This window comes from Nycticebus coucang, chromosome 11 (genome assembly GCF_027406575.1).
Source record: "Nycticebus coucang isolate mNycCou1 chromosome 11, mNycCou1.pri, whole genome shotgun sequence".
Taxonomy (NCBI): Eukaryota; Metazoa; Chordata; class Mammalia; order Primates; family Lorisidae; genus Nycticebus; species Nycticebus coucang.
In genome coordinates, this window is record NC_069790.1 from 25,515,029 (window position 1) to 25,528,590 (window position 13,562).

Sequence of the window (13,562 nt, forward strand, 5' to 3'; positions counted from 1 at the left end):
TTAAAATACTGTTTTGTTATTTTATTGTATTTTATTAATTTTCAGATATAGTGACCCAAAACATTGGTATTAACTCATAAATAAAATATTAATTTATTATTTAAGACTCTTTGTTAATTTTACTAACCAAAAGATAGCATGCGTTTAGTATCCTATGTTTTTCTAAGAAAATAATTTCAGTAGCTGATAGATTCTATTTGGATACAAAAGTGCATTAGACTTTAGAGAACCATTGGAAATGAATATATTACCAGATACTTTATTTCACTGTAGAATAACATGAAGTTTTGCTTTTGGCAGGCTAAATAAGCTGCTAACAACTAAGCCTCCTGCAAATAACAACTATCATAAATACTACTGGCAAGATTTTTTAGTAAAAAGAATGATTTGAGGACTCAAAAGGGTGAACAAAGTCAGGTAGATTTTGAAGGGTTGTCAAAATTGAGTTTGCTGGTTTTGTCACTTACTCTGCAGAATGTCTCAGTTAAGGCAACCATGTATTGGCTAAATATATCTCATATAAAAACTCTACCATCTTTCTGGTTAGAGAAATCAAATTGGGGACCTAGAAAAACCAGAGATTGTGGAGAGTGAGATAGAACCCAGAAAAGAGAAATTTAAATAATGAGAAACTAAAATTCTGCCATAACCTCTGCCCAAGTCTATTGCTGATACTTGAATTATATACACATGGGGTAGACTAAAAGCAGCCTGAATTGAGAGCCAATGTGTTGCTCACTGTAACTGTAAAGAGCTTATATTCTTAGTGTAAGTAAGCTGATTACCTGCTAAAACAAAACATCAGTAATTTGCCGAGCAAACAGAACCCAGACTTTCTAGAACTTTATATTCATATTGTCCAAGGTATAATCTAAATGACAAAGAACAGAAAAATATGATTTATTTGCAAGGGAAAAGACAACCAATAGATACACTTTCCAAGATACCCATTGTTGGAATTACCAGATGAGGACTTTTCAAAGCAGTTATTATATCTATGTTCAATGAGGTAAAATAAAATGCACTTATTATGAATGAAATATAGTAAAATTTAGAAGTGAGATGAAAATTTAAATAAAAAACCCCAACATTTTAGAACTGAAAAAGAAAGTATTTAAATTTAAAATTTTCTGCATAGGCTTAGTAGAAAGATACAGAAGAAAAAAAAGGAAGAATTAGTCAATTCATTCTAAATTTCAAATTTAGAAATTATTCAATTCAAAGAAAAGAAAATAGATGTTTACAAATGAGCAGAGTCTTAGAGAACTGAATGACAATTTTGTATGATTAAGCATAAATGTAACTGGAACCTCACAGGAGAGTGAAGAAAGAAAATGGGAAAGAAAAAAATATTTGAAGAAATAATCACTGAAAACTTCCCAAATGTGGTTAAAGATATAAGTTTATAGATTCACAAAACTCAACAAACCTAAAACAGGACCAATTTAAAGAAAGCACATCTGACCACATATTGTAATTAAACTGCTAAGTATCAAAGATAAAATTAGAGAAAAATGATATTACATATAGAGGATAATATGAATTACTGTGAATCTTTCATCAGAAACTGTGAAGATCAGAGACAATGGAATAATTCATTTAAAGTACTAAAAGAAAAAAAATGTCAACACAGAATGCTATACCCTGTGAACATCTCCTTCAAAAATGAAGTTGTAATAAAATTGTTTTCAGGTAATAGAAAACAACAAACAGGAATAGATCATCAACAAGGCTGCATTATAAGAAATTCTAAAGAAAGGGAAGGGAAATGATACCAGAGTGAAATCAGAATGCTAGGAGAGAATAAAATGGTAAATATCTGGGTAAATATAAAAGACTATTTTTCTTAGTTTACTTAAATTAGGTGCATATGACTATTAAAACAAAAGTTACAACATCATCTCATGGGGGGTTAGTGTAGGGAGGTGTAATACATATACAAGTATAATATAATGTAAAGACTGGCCAGGGGTAGTAAATGGACCTACACTTTTGCAAGATTTTAACATTTTACATGATCTGTTACAATGTAGGCTGAAAATTAAGGAGGTATGTTATAATCCCCAAGCAATCACTAAAAAAAAAAAAAAAAAAAGTAATACTAGCTACAAATAAGTAAAAAAAAAATCCTTGGATAAATTAAAACAGACTAAAACAGACTTAAAATGAAATAATCCAATACAAGGCAGACAAGGTGTTACAGAAGACAGAGGCAGCAAACAGAAAACAATGATAACCTGCTAGACCTAAATCCAACCATATCAATAATGACACCAAATTTTAAAGGACTAAACACTCTAATTAGGAGGAGAAGATTATCAGAACAGATCTAAAAGGAAGGTCCAACTGTATGCTGTCTACAAGAGATGCACTTCAAATATGAAGACAAAAAGGTGATTAAAGGTAAAAGGAGAAGACTGGAGTGCTAATATTAGTATCAGATAAAACAAACTGCACAAAAAAGGATATTGCCAAGGATAAAGGAAATTTTCTGATGGTAAAAGAGTCACCCCATCAGAAAGACATAATAATCATAAATAAGTATTACCTAATTACAGACCTCCAAAGTATGAAATGTAAAAATTGACAGGATACAAAGGAGAAATATATTTTTCCACAATCATAGTAGGAGATTTTAGCTTTCTTGCCTCAGCGTTGATAGAAAAACTGGAAAGAAATATCAGGAAGGATATAAGATTATCAATCCCTATACCCTAATTGATATATATATATATAGAATGCTACACACAACACTCAGTAGAAACATTCTTTTCAACATAGATGTTGAAACTTTTAAGTTCAAAAAATTTTAAAATATCACAAGCTCATTTAGAGGTGGATCAAGATGACCAAATAGAAACCACCAGTAATTATCCCTCTTTTCACAAACACCACATTCAACAACTTTTCACCAGTGAACACTTTCAGAAGACCCAAAAATCAGGTGAGTGATCACAGTGCCTGGTTATAACATTATATCAAAGAAAGAGGCAATGAAGAAGGCAGAAAAGATACTCTTGCTTTGACTGCACCAGTCCCACCCTATTTCCCAGCAGGGCTATGCCAGTGCACAGAGTGGAGAGAGAATTTGTGGGCTCCCAGGAGAAAGCGAAGTATTGTGGGTCTTTGCACTGGAAGTCATGGACACCTTGGCATAGGGAAATATAACACAGGGAAGAATTCTAGCAGTACTCACCAAGGAAGCATTTAGATCTGCCTGGTCAGAGGAATATCTTTTTCCATGACCTGAGTTTGGGTAGCCCCACTTACTGGCTGACAAAAAGCAGATCGGGACCTGGACTAGATTCCTAAGGCAATCATATCACAAAGGCTGTGGTCCTTGGGTAATTCTTGTGGCTGTTCTGGCTCCAGTCATTGGATTTGGGGGGCATGTGCCCATATCAGCTACCAGTGGTGGCAGCCAAGCCAGTGCCTGTGTCACCCCTCCTCCAACTCCAGTCAGTGCAGCTCTGGGAGAAGCTTATTCCAATTGGAGAAAGAAAAGGGAAGAGTTCAGAGGACTTTCTTGGGTACTAGGTCATCCATAGTAAAATATCAAGCAGACCCTTGAGGCCCCTGATCCAGGCCTTAGTTCCTGGAGACATTTCTGGACCCACCTTGCACCAGAAGGAAGCATGCTTTCTTGAAGGGAAGGAACCAGTCCTGGTAGAATTCACTCCTTGGGCTTATAAATAAACATCATAGGTAGCCAAGCAACAGTCACCACAGTCTTTGAGTGAGACTAACTGGCTTCCAGTGTGACTTGACACATGTTACCCTTCCCTCATATCCAGCAGCCCAGCACAGAGAGTGAGGGACAAGAATAAGAGACCTTGCTTGGCAATCCGGGGAATTCTCCATATCTTACTCAAGTCTACTAAGGTGGTAGGTAACATCAGTAGTATGCAAGAGTCACAGTATTACTGGGCTTGGGGTGCCACCTGTGCTGATGGCTGCAGGGACCAAAGACTCACATCATGACACTCAATTCTCTTTGAATATCTGGAAACCCTTCTCAAGAAGGACAGATTCAAATAAGCCCAAATTGTGAAGATAAAAGTAAATACCTAACTCTTCAATGCCCAGACATCAGTGAATATCCACAAGCAAGAACATCTAGGAAAATATAACCTTACCAAACAAACTAAATAAGGTATTAGTGACCAGTCTTGGAGTGATGGAGATATGTGACTTTTCAGACAAAGAATTAAAAAATAGCTGTCCTGAAGAAGCTCAATTAACTTCAAGGGAAAGAATTCAGAAACCTATCAGAGAAATTTAAAAAGAGATTTGAAGAATGAAAAACAATTAAGTAGAAATTCTAGAGCTTAATAATTCAGTTGACAAACTGAGAAATTTATCAATGTCCCTCAATAGTAGGGGCCAAGCAGAAAAAGAATTAGTGAGTGTGAAAACAGGTTAATTAAAAATACACAGTGGCTCACACCTGTAATCCTAGCACTTTGGGAGGCCAAGATGGGTGGATTGTTTGAGATCAGGAGTTTGAGACCAGCCTGAGCAAGAGCAAGACCCCATCTCTAACAATAGCAGGGCGTTCTGGCAGGCGCCTGTAGTCCCAGCTACTTGGGAGACTGAGACCAGAGAATCACTTAAGCCCAGGAGTTTGAGGTTGCTGTGAGCTATGATGCTACAGCACTCTACTGAGGGCAACATAGTGACATTCTGTCTCAAAAATAAAATAAAAGTAAAAATACACAGTCATAAGACAGAAAAGAATGGAGAATGACTATGAAATCTAGAAAATAGCCTCACAAGGGCAAATCTAAGAGTTACTGGCCTTAAAGAGGAGGTAGATAGACAGAGACTGTGTTAGAAAATTTCTTCAAATAGTGACAGAGAACTTTACAAATGTAGAGGAAGATATCAGTATTCAGGTACAAGAAGTTCATAGAACACCAAGAAGATTTAACCCAAATAAGACTACCTCAAGGCATTTAATAATAAAGTTTCCAAAAATCACAGATAAAGAAAACATTCTGGATTTTTTTAAAAAGTCCCAAGGGAGGGAAGAAAAAAAAAAATCACATATAAATGAACTCTAGTCCATCTGGCAGCATACTTCTCAGTGGAAGCCTCACAGGGCAGGAAAGAATGGCATAACATACTCAAAGTTCTGAAAGAAAAACCCCTTAATTCTAGAATATTCTGAAAAAAAAAATAATCCTTTAACTATGAAGGAGAAATAAAAACTTTCACAGACTAACAAAAGCTGAGATATTTTATGAACATCAGATGTCTTCCAATCTAAAAGAAAAGGATACTAATGAACAGTAATAAATCATCTGAAGGTATTCAACTCACTAGCAATAGTAAATATGCAAATATAGAATACTTGATTGCTGTAATTGCAATATATAAACCACTTATATCTTGACTAGGAACAGTAAAAGATAACTTATCAAAATAACTACAACAACTTTTAAGAGCTAGAATTAAAAAGATGTAAACGGAAACAACAAAAAGTTAAAAAGTGGGAAGGAGTGGAGATGGAGTTAAAGTGTAGAATTGCTGTTAGGTTTCTCTTGTTTATTTTTTCGTAAGCAGAGTTGTCATATGTTGAAAATAATTGATTATAAAATGGGTTTTTTGCTACTCTTATGGTTAACTCAAATCAAAAAACCTACAAAAATGCAAGAACACACTACCATTTTCTCTTGTTAACAGAAAATCTCTTAACAAAGGAAGAAGGAAAGGAGAAAAGGATGGAGGGAGGGAGGAAGGGAAGGAAAAGAGGAGGGAGGGAGGGAGGGAAGGACAAAACAACCAGAAATCAAATCATACCATAGCAGTAATAAGTCCTTACCTATCAATAATAGCATTGAATGTGAATGGACTAAACTCTCCAATCAAAAGACATACAGTGTCTGAATGGATGAAACAACAAGAGTCACTATGTGTTGTCTGCAAAAAGACTCATTTCACCTATAAAAACATGCATGCACTGAAAATAAGGGAATGGTAAAAGATATTCAAATGGAATCCAGAAAAGAGCCAGAGTAGCTACATTTCTATGAGATAAAATAGATTGCAAGATAAAAACTGTAAAAAGAGACAAAGAAGATCATTCTTTAATGATAAAGGGATTAATTAAGAGGATATAACAATTCTAAATACATATGCACCAAACACTGCAGCACCCTGTTACATAAAGCAAATTTTATCAGAGGTAAAGAGAGAGGAAGTCCAATGTAATAATCATTGGAGATCTCAACACTCCATTTTCCTCCTGGGGCAGATCATCCAGGCAGAAGATCAACAAAGAAATGTTGGAGTTAATCTGCACTACAGACAAAATGTGCTTAGTCAATATTTACAGAACATTTCATCCAGCAGCTGTAGAACACAAGTTCTTCTCCTCAGCTCATGGATCATTCTCAAGGGTAGACCATATTTTAGGCCTACCTAAAAAAAGTTTAAAAATTCAAAAAAGTTGAAATAATAACAAGTATTTTCTCTAAGTACATTGAAAACTATACAAACACATGGAAATTCAACACAATATGCTCCTGAATCTCCTGAATGACTAGTGGGTCAATGAAGAGATTAAGAAGGAAATTAAAAAATTTCTCAAAAAGGGCGGCGCCTGTGGCTCAGTTGGAAAGGCGCTGGCCCCATATGCCGAGGGTGGCGGGTTCAAGCCCGGCCCCGGCTGAACTGCAACCAAAAAATAGCTGGGCGTTGTGGCAGGCGCCTGTAGTCCCAGCTACTCGGGAGGCTGAGGCAAGAGAATCGCTTAGGCCCAGGAGTTGGAGGTTGCTGTGAGCTGTGTGGTGCCATGGCACTCTATTGAGGGCCATAAAGTGAGACTCTGTCTCTACAAAAAAAAAAAAAAAAATTTCTCAAAAAAAATCACTAGCTAAATAGTGTATTTTTAAACCACAATGGATTTAAATTAGAAATCAATAAGAATAGGGTATCTAAGAAAACCTCAAATATATTAAATATTTGACTTTTCTGTTCTTTTTATAAGATTCAAACTGAATTTGTCTTGAAAAATCTTTCCATAAAGAAATCTGCAGACTTGGGTAGTTTTCTTGGTGAATGCTATCAAGTACACAAAGAAGAAATAATATGAATCTTATATTATATTAAGATATATAATATAATATATATGTTATACATTATATATAATATAATCTTATATTAATCTTATATACGTGGTTTATTTAGAAAATAGAGAATGAAGAAACAGTTTCCAATTTGTTTTATGAGACATAATTTTGACACCATACTTTAACAAAAATGCTTCAAAGATGAATATGGAGATCAATGTATCTCGTGAACATAGATATCATTCTATAACAATCCTTAAAAATATTAAAAATATATAAAATGTAATGTAAATAAAAAGCAAGGAGAGTGTGATGGTTAATTTGTTAATTTTATATGTCACCTTTTCTGGGCCACAGTGTGTCTAGATATTTCATTGAACTTTATTCCAGATGGTTCTTTGAGGGTGTTTTAGGATGAGAATAACATACAAATGGGTGATTGAGTAAGGCGGATTGCCTTTCCTAATATGAATAGGCCTCATCCAATCAGCTGAAGGCCTAAATAGAACAAAACGCTGACCCTTCCTTGAGTAAGAGAAAATTCTTAATTGAGTAGGAGAGAATTCTTTCTGCCTGCCTTTGAACTAAAACATAAGCTTTTCCTGGGTCCTAGGCCTACTGATTTTTTTTTTTTTGTCTTTTTAAAAAAAAAATGGAATGCTTCATGAATTTGCATGTCATCCTTGCACAGGGGCCATGCTAATCTACTCTGTATCGTTCCGATTTTAGTATATGTGCTGCCGAGGCAAGCACCTGCCTGCCGATCTTTGTACTGGAACCACTCTATTGTCTCTCCTGGATCTTCACATTGCTCAGTCACTCTGCAGATCTTTGGACTTGTCAATGTCCACAATTGCATGAGTGATTTCCTTGTAATAAATCTCTTCTTTTATATGTATACATCCTATTGGTTTCTCTGGAGAACTCGGTCTAATATATTATATTTATCCCAGGAATACAAGGTTAATTCAATACTGATTGAACTAATTCATTATGTTGAAAAAAATAGAAAAGCATATAATTGTTTCAGTCGATGTATAAAAAGCACTTGACAAAATTCAGCACTCATTCATATTGAAAACTCAATAAACTAGAAACAGAAAGGAGCATCTAGATAAAGAGTACCTGTGAAAAATCTCTAGCTAACATCATACTTAATGGTGAAAAATTGAATGCTTTGGGGGAATAAGACAAGGATGCCTGTTACTTTCATCAACATTGCATGATGTCTATATTAGCAGATGACTTGATTGTCTAAGTAGAAAATCTTAAGAATCTATAGAGAAGCTACTTTTAATAGAATTGATGATGAATCTTACAAGGTTACATAATACGAAGTTAATGTAAAAAAATATACACTAGCAACAAACCAGTGGAAAACGAAATTAAAATTTTCTTTTCACACTAGAACAAAAAATATAAAATGCATACGTAGGGTTTGTATGTAGAATGTACAGTAAGTACTTTTATAACTCAATAAAAAGCAAACAACCCAATTTTAAAAAGGGAAAGTTTTGAAATGACATTTTCCTAAAAGAAAATATAAAAAGGTGCCTGACATCAACAGTCATAAAAGAAATGTAAATTTTTTCAAAGAAATGGAAACCACAATGAGATGACCCTGCGCATGCTCTAGAACAGTGGTTCTCAACCTTCCTAAGGCCTCAATGTATTTTCATTGTTACAAAGGGGTTGCGACCTACAGGTTGAGAACTGCTGCTCTAGAAGAATGGCTGAAATTAAAGGCCGCAAGATCAGGTAAAGAAAAACTGGAAAATTCACACACTCAGGGTCAAAATATAAAGTGATACAAGCACTGTGAAAAAATATTTTTCTGTTTCTTATAAAGTCAAACATTTAGCTATCTTACAAACAGGCCATTCTACTTCTAGGTGTTTCCCCCAGAGAAATGAAAACATATATCTACACACAGTCTCATACATGAATGTTCATAGCAGCTTCAATCACAGAAGCCCCAAACTAGAATCTAATAACTCCAATGTCCATCAGCTGGCAAGAGGATAATAAATCAATATATAATCATACAATGGAATACTATTCAGTAATAAAAGAAAATAAACTATTGATGAACCCCTACATGGACAGATCAAGAATCATTATGTTTAGTAGTGAAAGTCAGAAACAACAGAGTATATTCTTTAATTTTTATCTGTCTGTATATACATGGGAACATATGTGTATGTATACTGCCTATTTTAATGTATAATATTTTAAGATATGCATGTGTATCTATATACCTACACATATATATATTTTACATACACATATGTATGTTCCAGGGGTGCCAAAGAATGTGTACACATTTTAAAAAATGTTATCTATGTACTGCTTTTTATTCACTATGATCAGAAGTGTCTAGATGTTGATGGCAATTTAAGCATTTCTAGTAATTGCAGAAATCAAATGTGACTTATGTTATTGCTATATATTGAATATTAACAATTTTAATACAGTTTTTTTCCTTTCCTAAAATATATGCACATTTTTGGCCCTGTGTATGTGTGTATAAAACTAGAAAATGCAAACTATTCTATAGAGAGAAACAGATTAAAATTTGCCTGGGATCTGATTTGAAAGTGATAGAAATATTTGGTATCATGATTGCAGTGGTATTTTTAAAAGACTATTCAAGTGTTCAAATTCATTGGATTGCACAATTTATATGAATCAGTTTATTCTATATAAATTATACCCCAATGAAGTTGTTACAGGCAGTAAAAAGATCAAGGGTTGGCAGTGTTTGGGGGAAGGGAGGGAGAGGTGAATAGGTGGCACACAGGAGATTTAGGGTGCTGGAATTATTCTGCATGATACTGTAAATGGTGGACACATGCCATTATGCATTTGTCAAAATGAGCAGAACTGTGCAACATGTGAACCCTGATGTAAACAATGGGATTATAGTTTCTATAACATATCAATATTGGTTCATCAATTACAAGAAATGCATCACACTAATGCAATATATTAAAAATAAGAAAATCTGTGCAGAGGAAGCGGTACCTGGGTACTTACTATAATATCTGCTCAATTTTTCTATAAATCTAAAACTGCTCTAGAAAATAAAGTCTATTTTACCAAAAGATGAAATACCTATACTCAAAGTGGAATATAGATTATCAATCTGTCTCCTAGGATATTTTCAAGTTAATTATTTCTTAAAACTCTGAATTCAGTTGAGAAGTGCTTTCATACACTTTTCAGTTTCATTAGAATTTTTCCTGTGAGTTAATTTTCCAAGTTATACATGTATTCCATGTATCATGTTCCTAATAAATGGTTTCCTTAATCCTTAGCCTTCATTTATTCCTTGTAAAAACAAGCTAACCTCAAAAACTCAAATTAGATTAGATATGTCAGAAGTAATTAACTGACTTCAATTAGAAGTGTCAAAAAATAAACTAATTTTTACTTTCTGTTTTTCACTTCCACCCTTTTTTCTCCATGGATATCCCTACAAGGGAGTTTCGAACCTTGGTCATTGAGATGGTGATGGCCACAGATATGTCTTGTCATTTTCAACAAATCAAAGCCATGAAGACTGCTTTGCAGCAGCCAGAAGCGTAAGTGGGCCTGTGACATCTGCATTTGTATAGGTGTTTGAGCTGGGGCTTGTCCATGTTCTCGTCCCTTTAAAACCTGTCTTCTTCAACCTAACCTTATGGGAGGGATCTCATGAAGTGGTGATATTTGGCAGAAAGAGCATGAAAATTGTACATGTCACAATTAGATATGTTCTTATCAAGGCTGAAGTAAACAATAGAGCCAGTAATTGTTCTTCCTAATTAGAATTTAAAGTATTTCCCTGTGGGAAACTAAGTTATCAAAGATCCACTTAATGCACAGACAACAAGTAAAAGTCAGTGACTCTTAGATTCTTGTCTTTTTGAATGATGCAGTCATTTTAGAAATGGGTTTGAGTCAAAAAAGTCTGGTTCAATAAGCATAGAGACTAGGCTGATGAATATCCCAATTATAGGGTGAAACGATGCCTTTTCCCCAATTTAGCTGATGTGGGGTTTGAGACAGGTAAATAAAATGAATTAAAAAAAATAATGATTTGGCCAGGCACTGTGACTCATGCCTGTAATCCTAGCACTTTGGGAGGCCAAGGCAGGTGGAGTGAGACCCTGTCTCTACAAAAAAATAAGGAAAACTAGCCCAGCACTGTGGCAGATGCCTGTAGTCCCAGCTACTCTCTAGGCTGACTAGGCTGAGACAAGAGGATTTTGCTTGAGCCTGAGTTTGAAGTTGCTGTGAGCTGTGATGACGCCATAGCACTTTACCCAGGGTGACAGAGTGAGACTCTGGAGCGAGTGGTTGTCTTGCATTTAGGTGCTTTTGTTTTACAGAATTGAAAAGCCAAAAGCCTTATCCCTTATGCTGCATACGGCAGATATTAGCCATCCAGCCAAAGCGTGGGATCTCCATCATCGGTGGACAATGTCACTGCTGGAGGAGTTCTTCCGACAGGTAGCTTGCTGCTCCGCTGTCCACCGGGGCTGTCATCATTGGATATTTTATGAATTTTGTATATCAGCAACACCGTGATAAGGAGGACTAAGATTACAGTGATTTTCTTTGTGGGGGAGGGTTGGTTCCATAGTTTTTGTCTTCCTGATCATGTAATGTTTGAATCTTACTTCAGTGCTAAGTCTCAGATTCTTCTAATCTGGGTATTTGTGTTGGGAAATAAAAAAAGTGTTTCCTTGTGGCAATCTTTTGTCAAAGTGTCATTTAAGGAGTTTTTTTTTGTTTGTTTTTTTTGCTTTTTTTCTAGTAAATTGCCAAAATGGCAATTACTGTGGCATTGCCCTGTGGGATTAAGATGTTAATCTTAAACTCATTTCTCTGATATAATTGACTGACTTGTTTCTTTTGAGTGAACAAACCCATGATGTGAAATTCTAAAACCAGATGTGGCAAAACCAGGGTCAGGAAGTCACTGGGCACTACAGTTAGAATTATATTTAAACTTAACTACATCTTAAGATCCAGAGTTGTATTGTCTCTAAGGGTAGAAAGAGTTTTTAAGAAGTACACTTTGCTTTAAAAAAAATAAACAAAAAACATACATAGAACTAGAAAAATTGAAAGGGAAATAAATGCACAGCACTGAGACTAAAGTCTTCTTAACTGTGTTCATGTGCACTAACTCTATCTCTAGAAGAGCTGCCATTTAGACATTTATCTGCTCCCAAATGTGCCAGCCTGAGGTTGAAGGCATAATATGCAGATTTGGGGACCTAAATTACAGTTAACCCAAATTAATACAGTTAATTCTTGTTAATTCAAGAAAAAAGTTTAACAGCATAGATTCAGAGATCTCTAAGGTGCCATAAAACACTACTTATAAATATTAATCTCAATTTAGCTCCCCAAAGACAAGAGATAGGATCTTTTGCTAGTTATAAATCATATAACTTAGATTTTTGGAAGAAGATTATACTTCTGTAATTATTCTTACTCTTATGATTCTAGTTTGAGTGTAAAAATTGTGTCACATAGGTGTGTGTGTGTGTGTGTACTTCTTTCTGAAGCTGTACAATCTGGTAGTGAACTAGGACTAGAGTTAACAGCATGTTAAACCAAAGACAGAAGGCTCTTTGGTAGAGATTTTATTCCAGCTAGTTTTTGGCCTAGGTCTAATGACATTACCCATCTCATTCCCTATAGTCTTACCTCATTTGGGGTTTTTCTTCTGTGTGGTGGGGAAGGATTTAGGGTAAGGTCGAACCACATGTTTTCTTAAGACCTTTTCAGCATTAAACAATCCAGCATTTTCTTCACTCTATCCACCTACACACACATGCACACCTATATGTACCCCCCAGCTATAACACATGCACACCAGCAGGTACCCTCTTCAGCATGTAGTTATTTCTTTTTGCAGAGTCATCCTTGGTATCCCAAAGAGTTCTCAAGGGGAACCCAATGGTGTGGAGGAACTAGAGTGACACAGGTGACTCTGCAGATACATCCTTCATTAGAGGTTCAGTTTAAGCCACTTTTCCAAAGGCCATTTTTTAAATATTAGTAAGAAGATTTTCTCCAAGTATCCACTCTCTTGTCATATGCTTTCTTTGATAATACTTTTATAACAACACCCCCAATAGCTAGGAGTGTTTGATCTGTGGCCAAAAGACAAATCATAGCTCATATAAGTGTGGGATATTGAAGTGATTTCTTTTTTAATTATGAGAGAACGAATATGAATTACTTAAATGTGTGAATTCTATTTCCTCATAAAGGAAACCTTGTTTGTATATGAACGTGTATGCTTGAATTGAGGGAAATGTGCTGGAGGCAATGTGAAAATACCATATTGAATTTCTTGCCTGTTGCAAATGGAATGTTAAATGACTGGACTGGAATTATTTTTTGGTAATTATGAGCCAGTAAATTATTTTCATTGACCTAATATTTTGACCCAGGTGCCATAAGTCGTAGTAAGTAACCCACATAGGA

At 35.1% G+C, this 13,562-nt stretch overlaps 1 protein-coding gene and 1 non-coding gene across 4 annotated transcripts in view; one reads left to right on the forward strand and one right to left on the reverse strand.

The window, feature by feature from the left end:
* PDE1C (phosphodiesterase 1C) overlaps positions 1-13,562 on the forward strand; it is a 374,041-nt gene that overhangs the window by 261,614 nt on the left and 98,865 nt on the right. For all 3 annotated transcript variants that reach the window (XM_053609332.1, XM_053609330.1, XM_053609331.1), the window contains 2 exons: positions 10,556-10,657; positions 11,447-11,567. In XM_053609332.1, the coding sequence (XP_053465307.1) occupies positions 10,556-10,657; positions 11,447-11,567 (223 nt within the window). The remainder of the gene's footprint in view (positions 1-10,555; positions 10,658-11,446; positions 11,568-13,562) is intronic.
* Positions 7,720-7,826, reverse strand: LOC128560504 (U6 spliceosomal RNA). Its single transcript, XR_008373002.1, has one exon. It is a non-coding gene; the product is annotated as a U6 spliceosomal RNA (small nuclear RNA).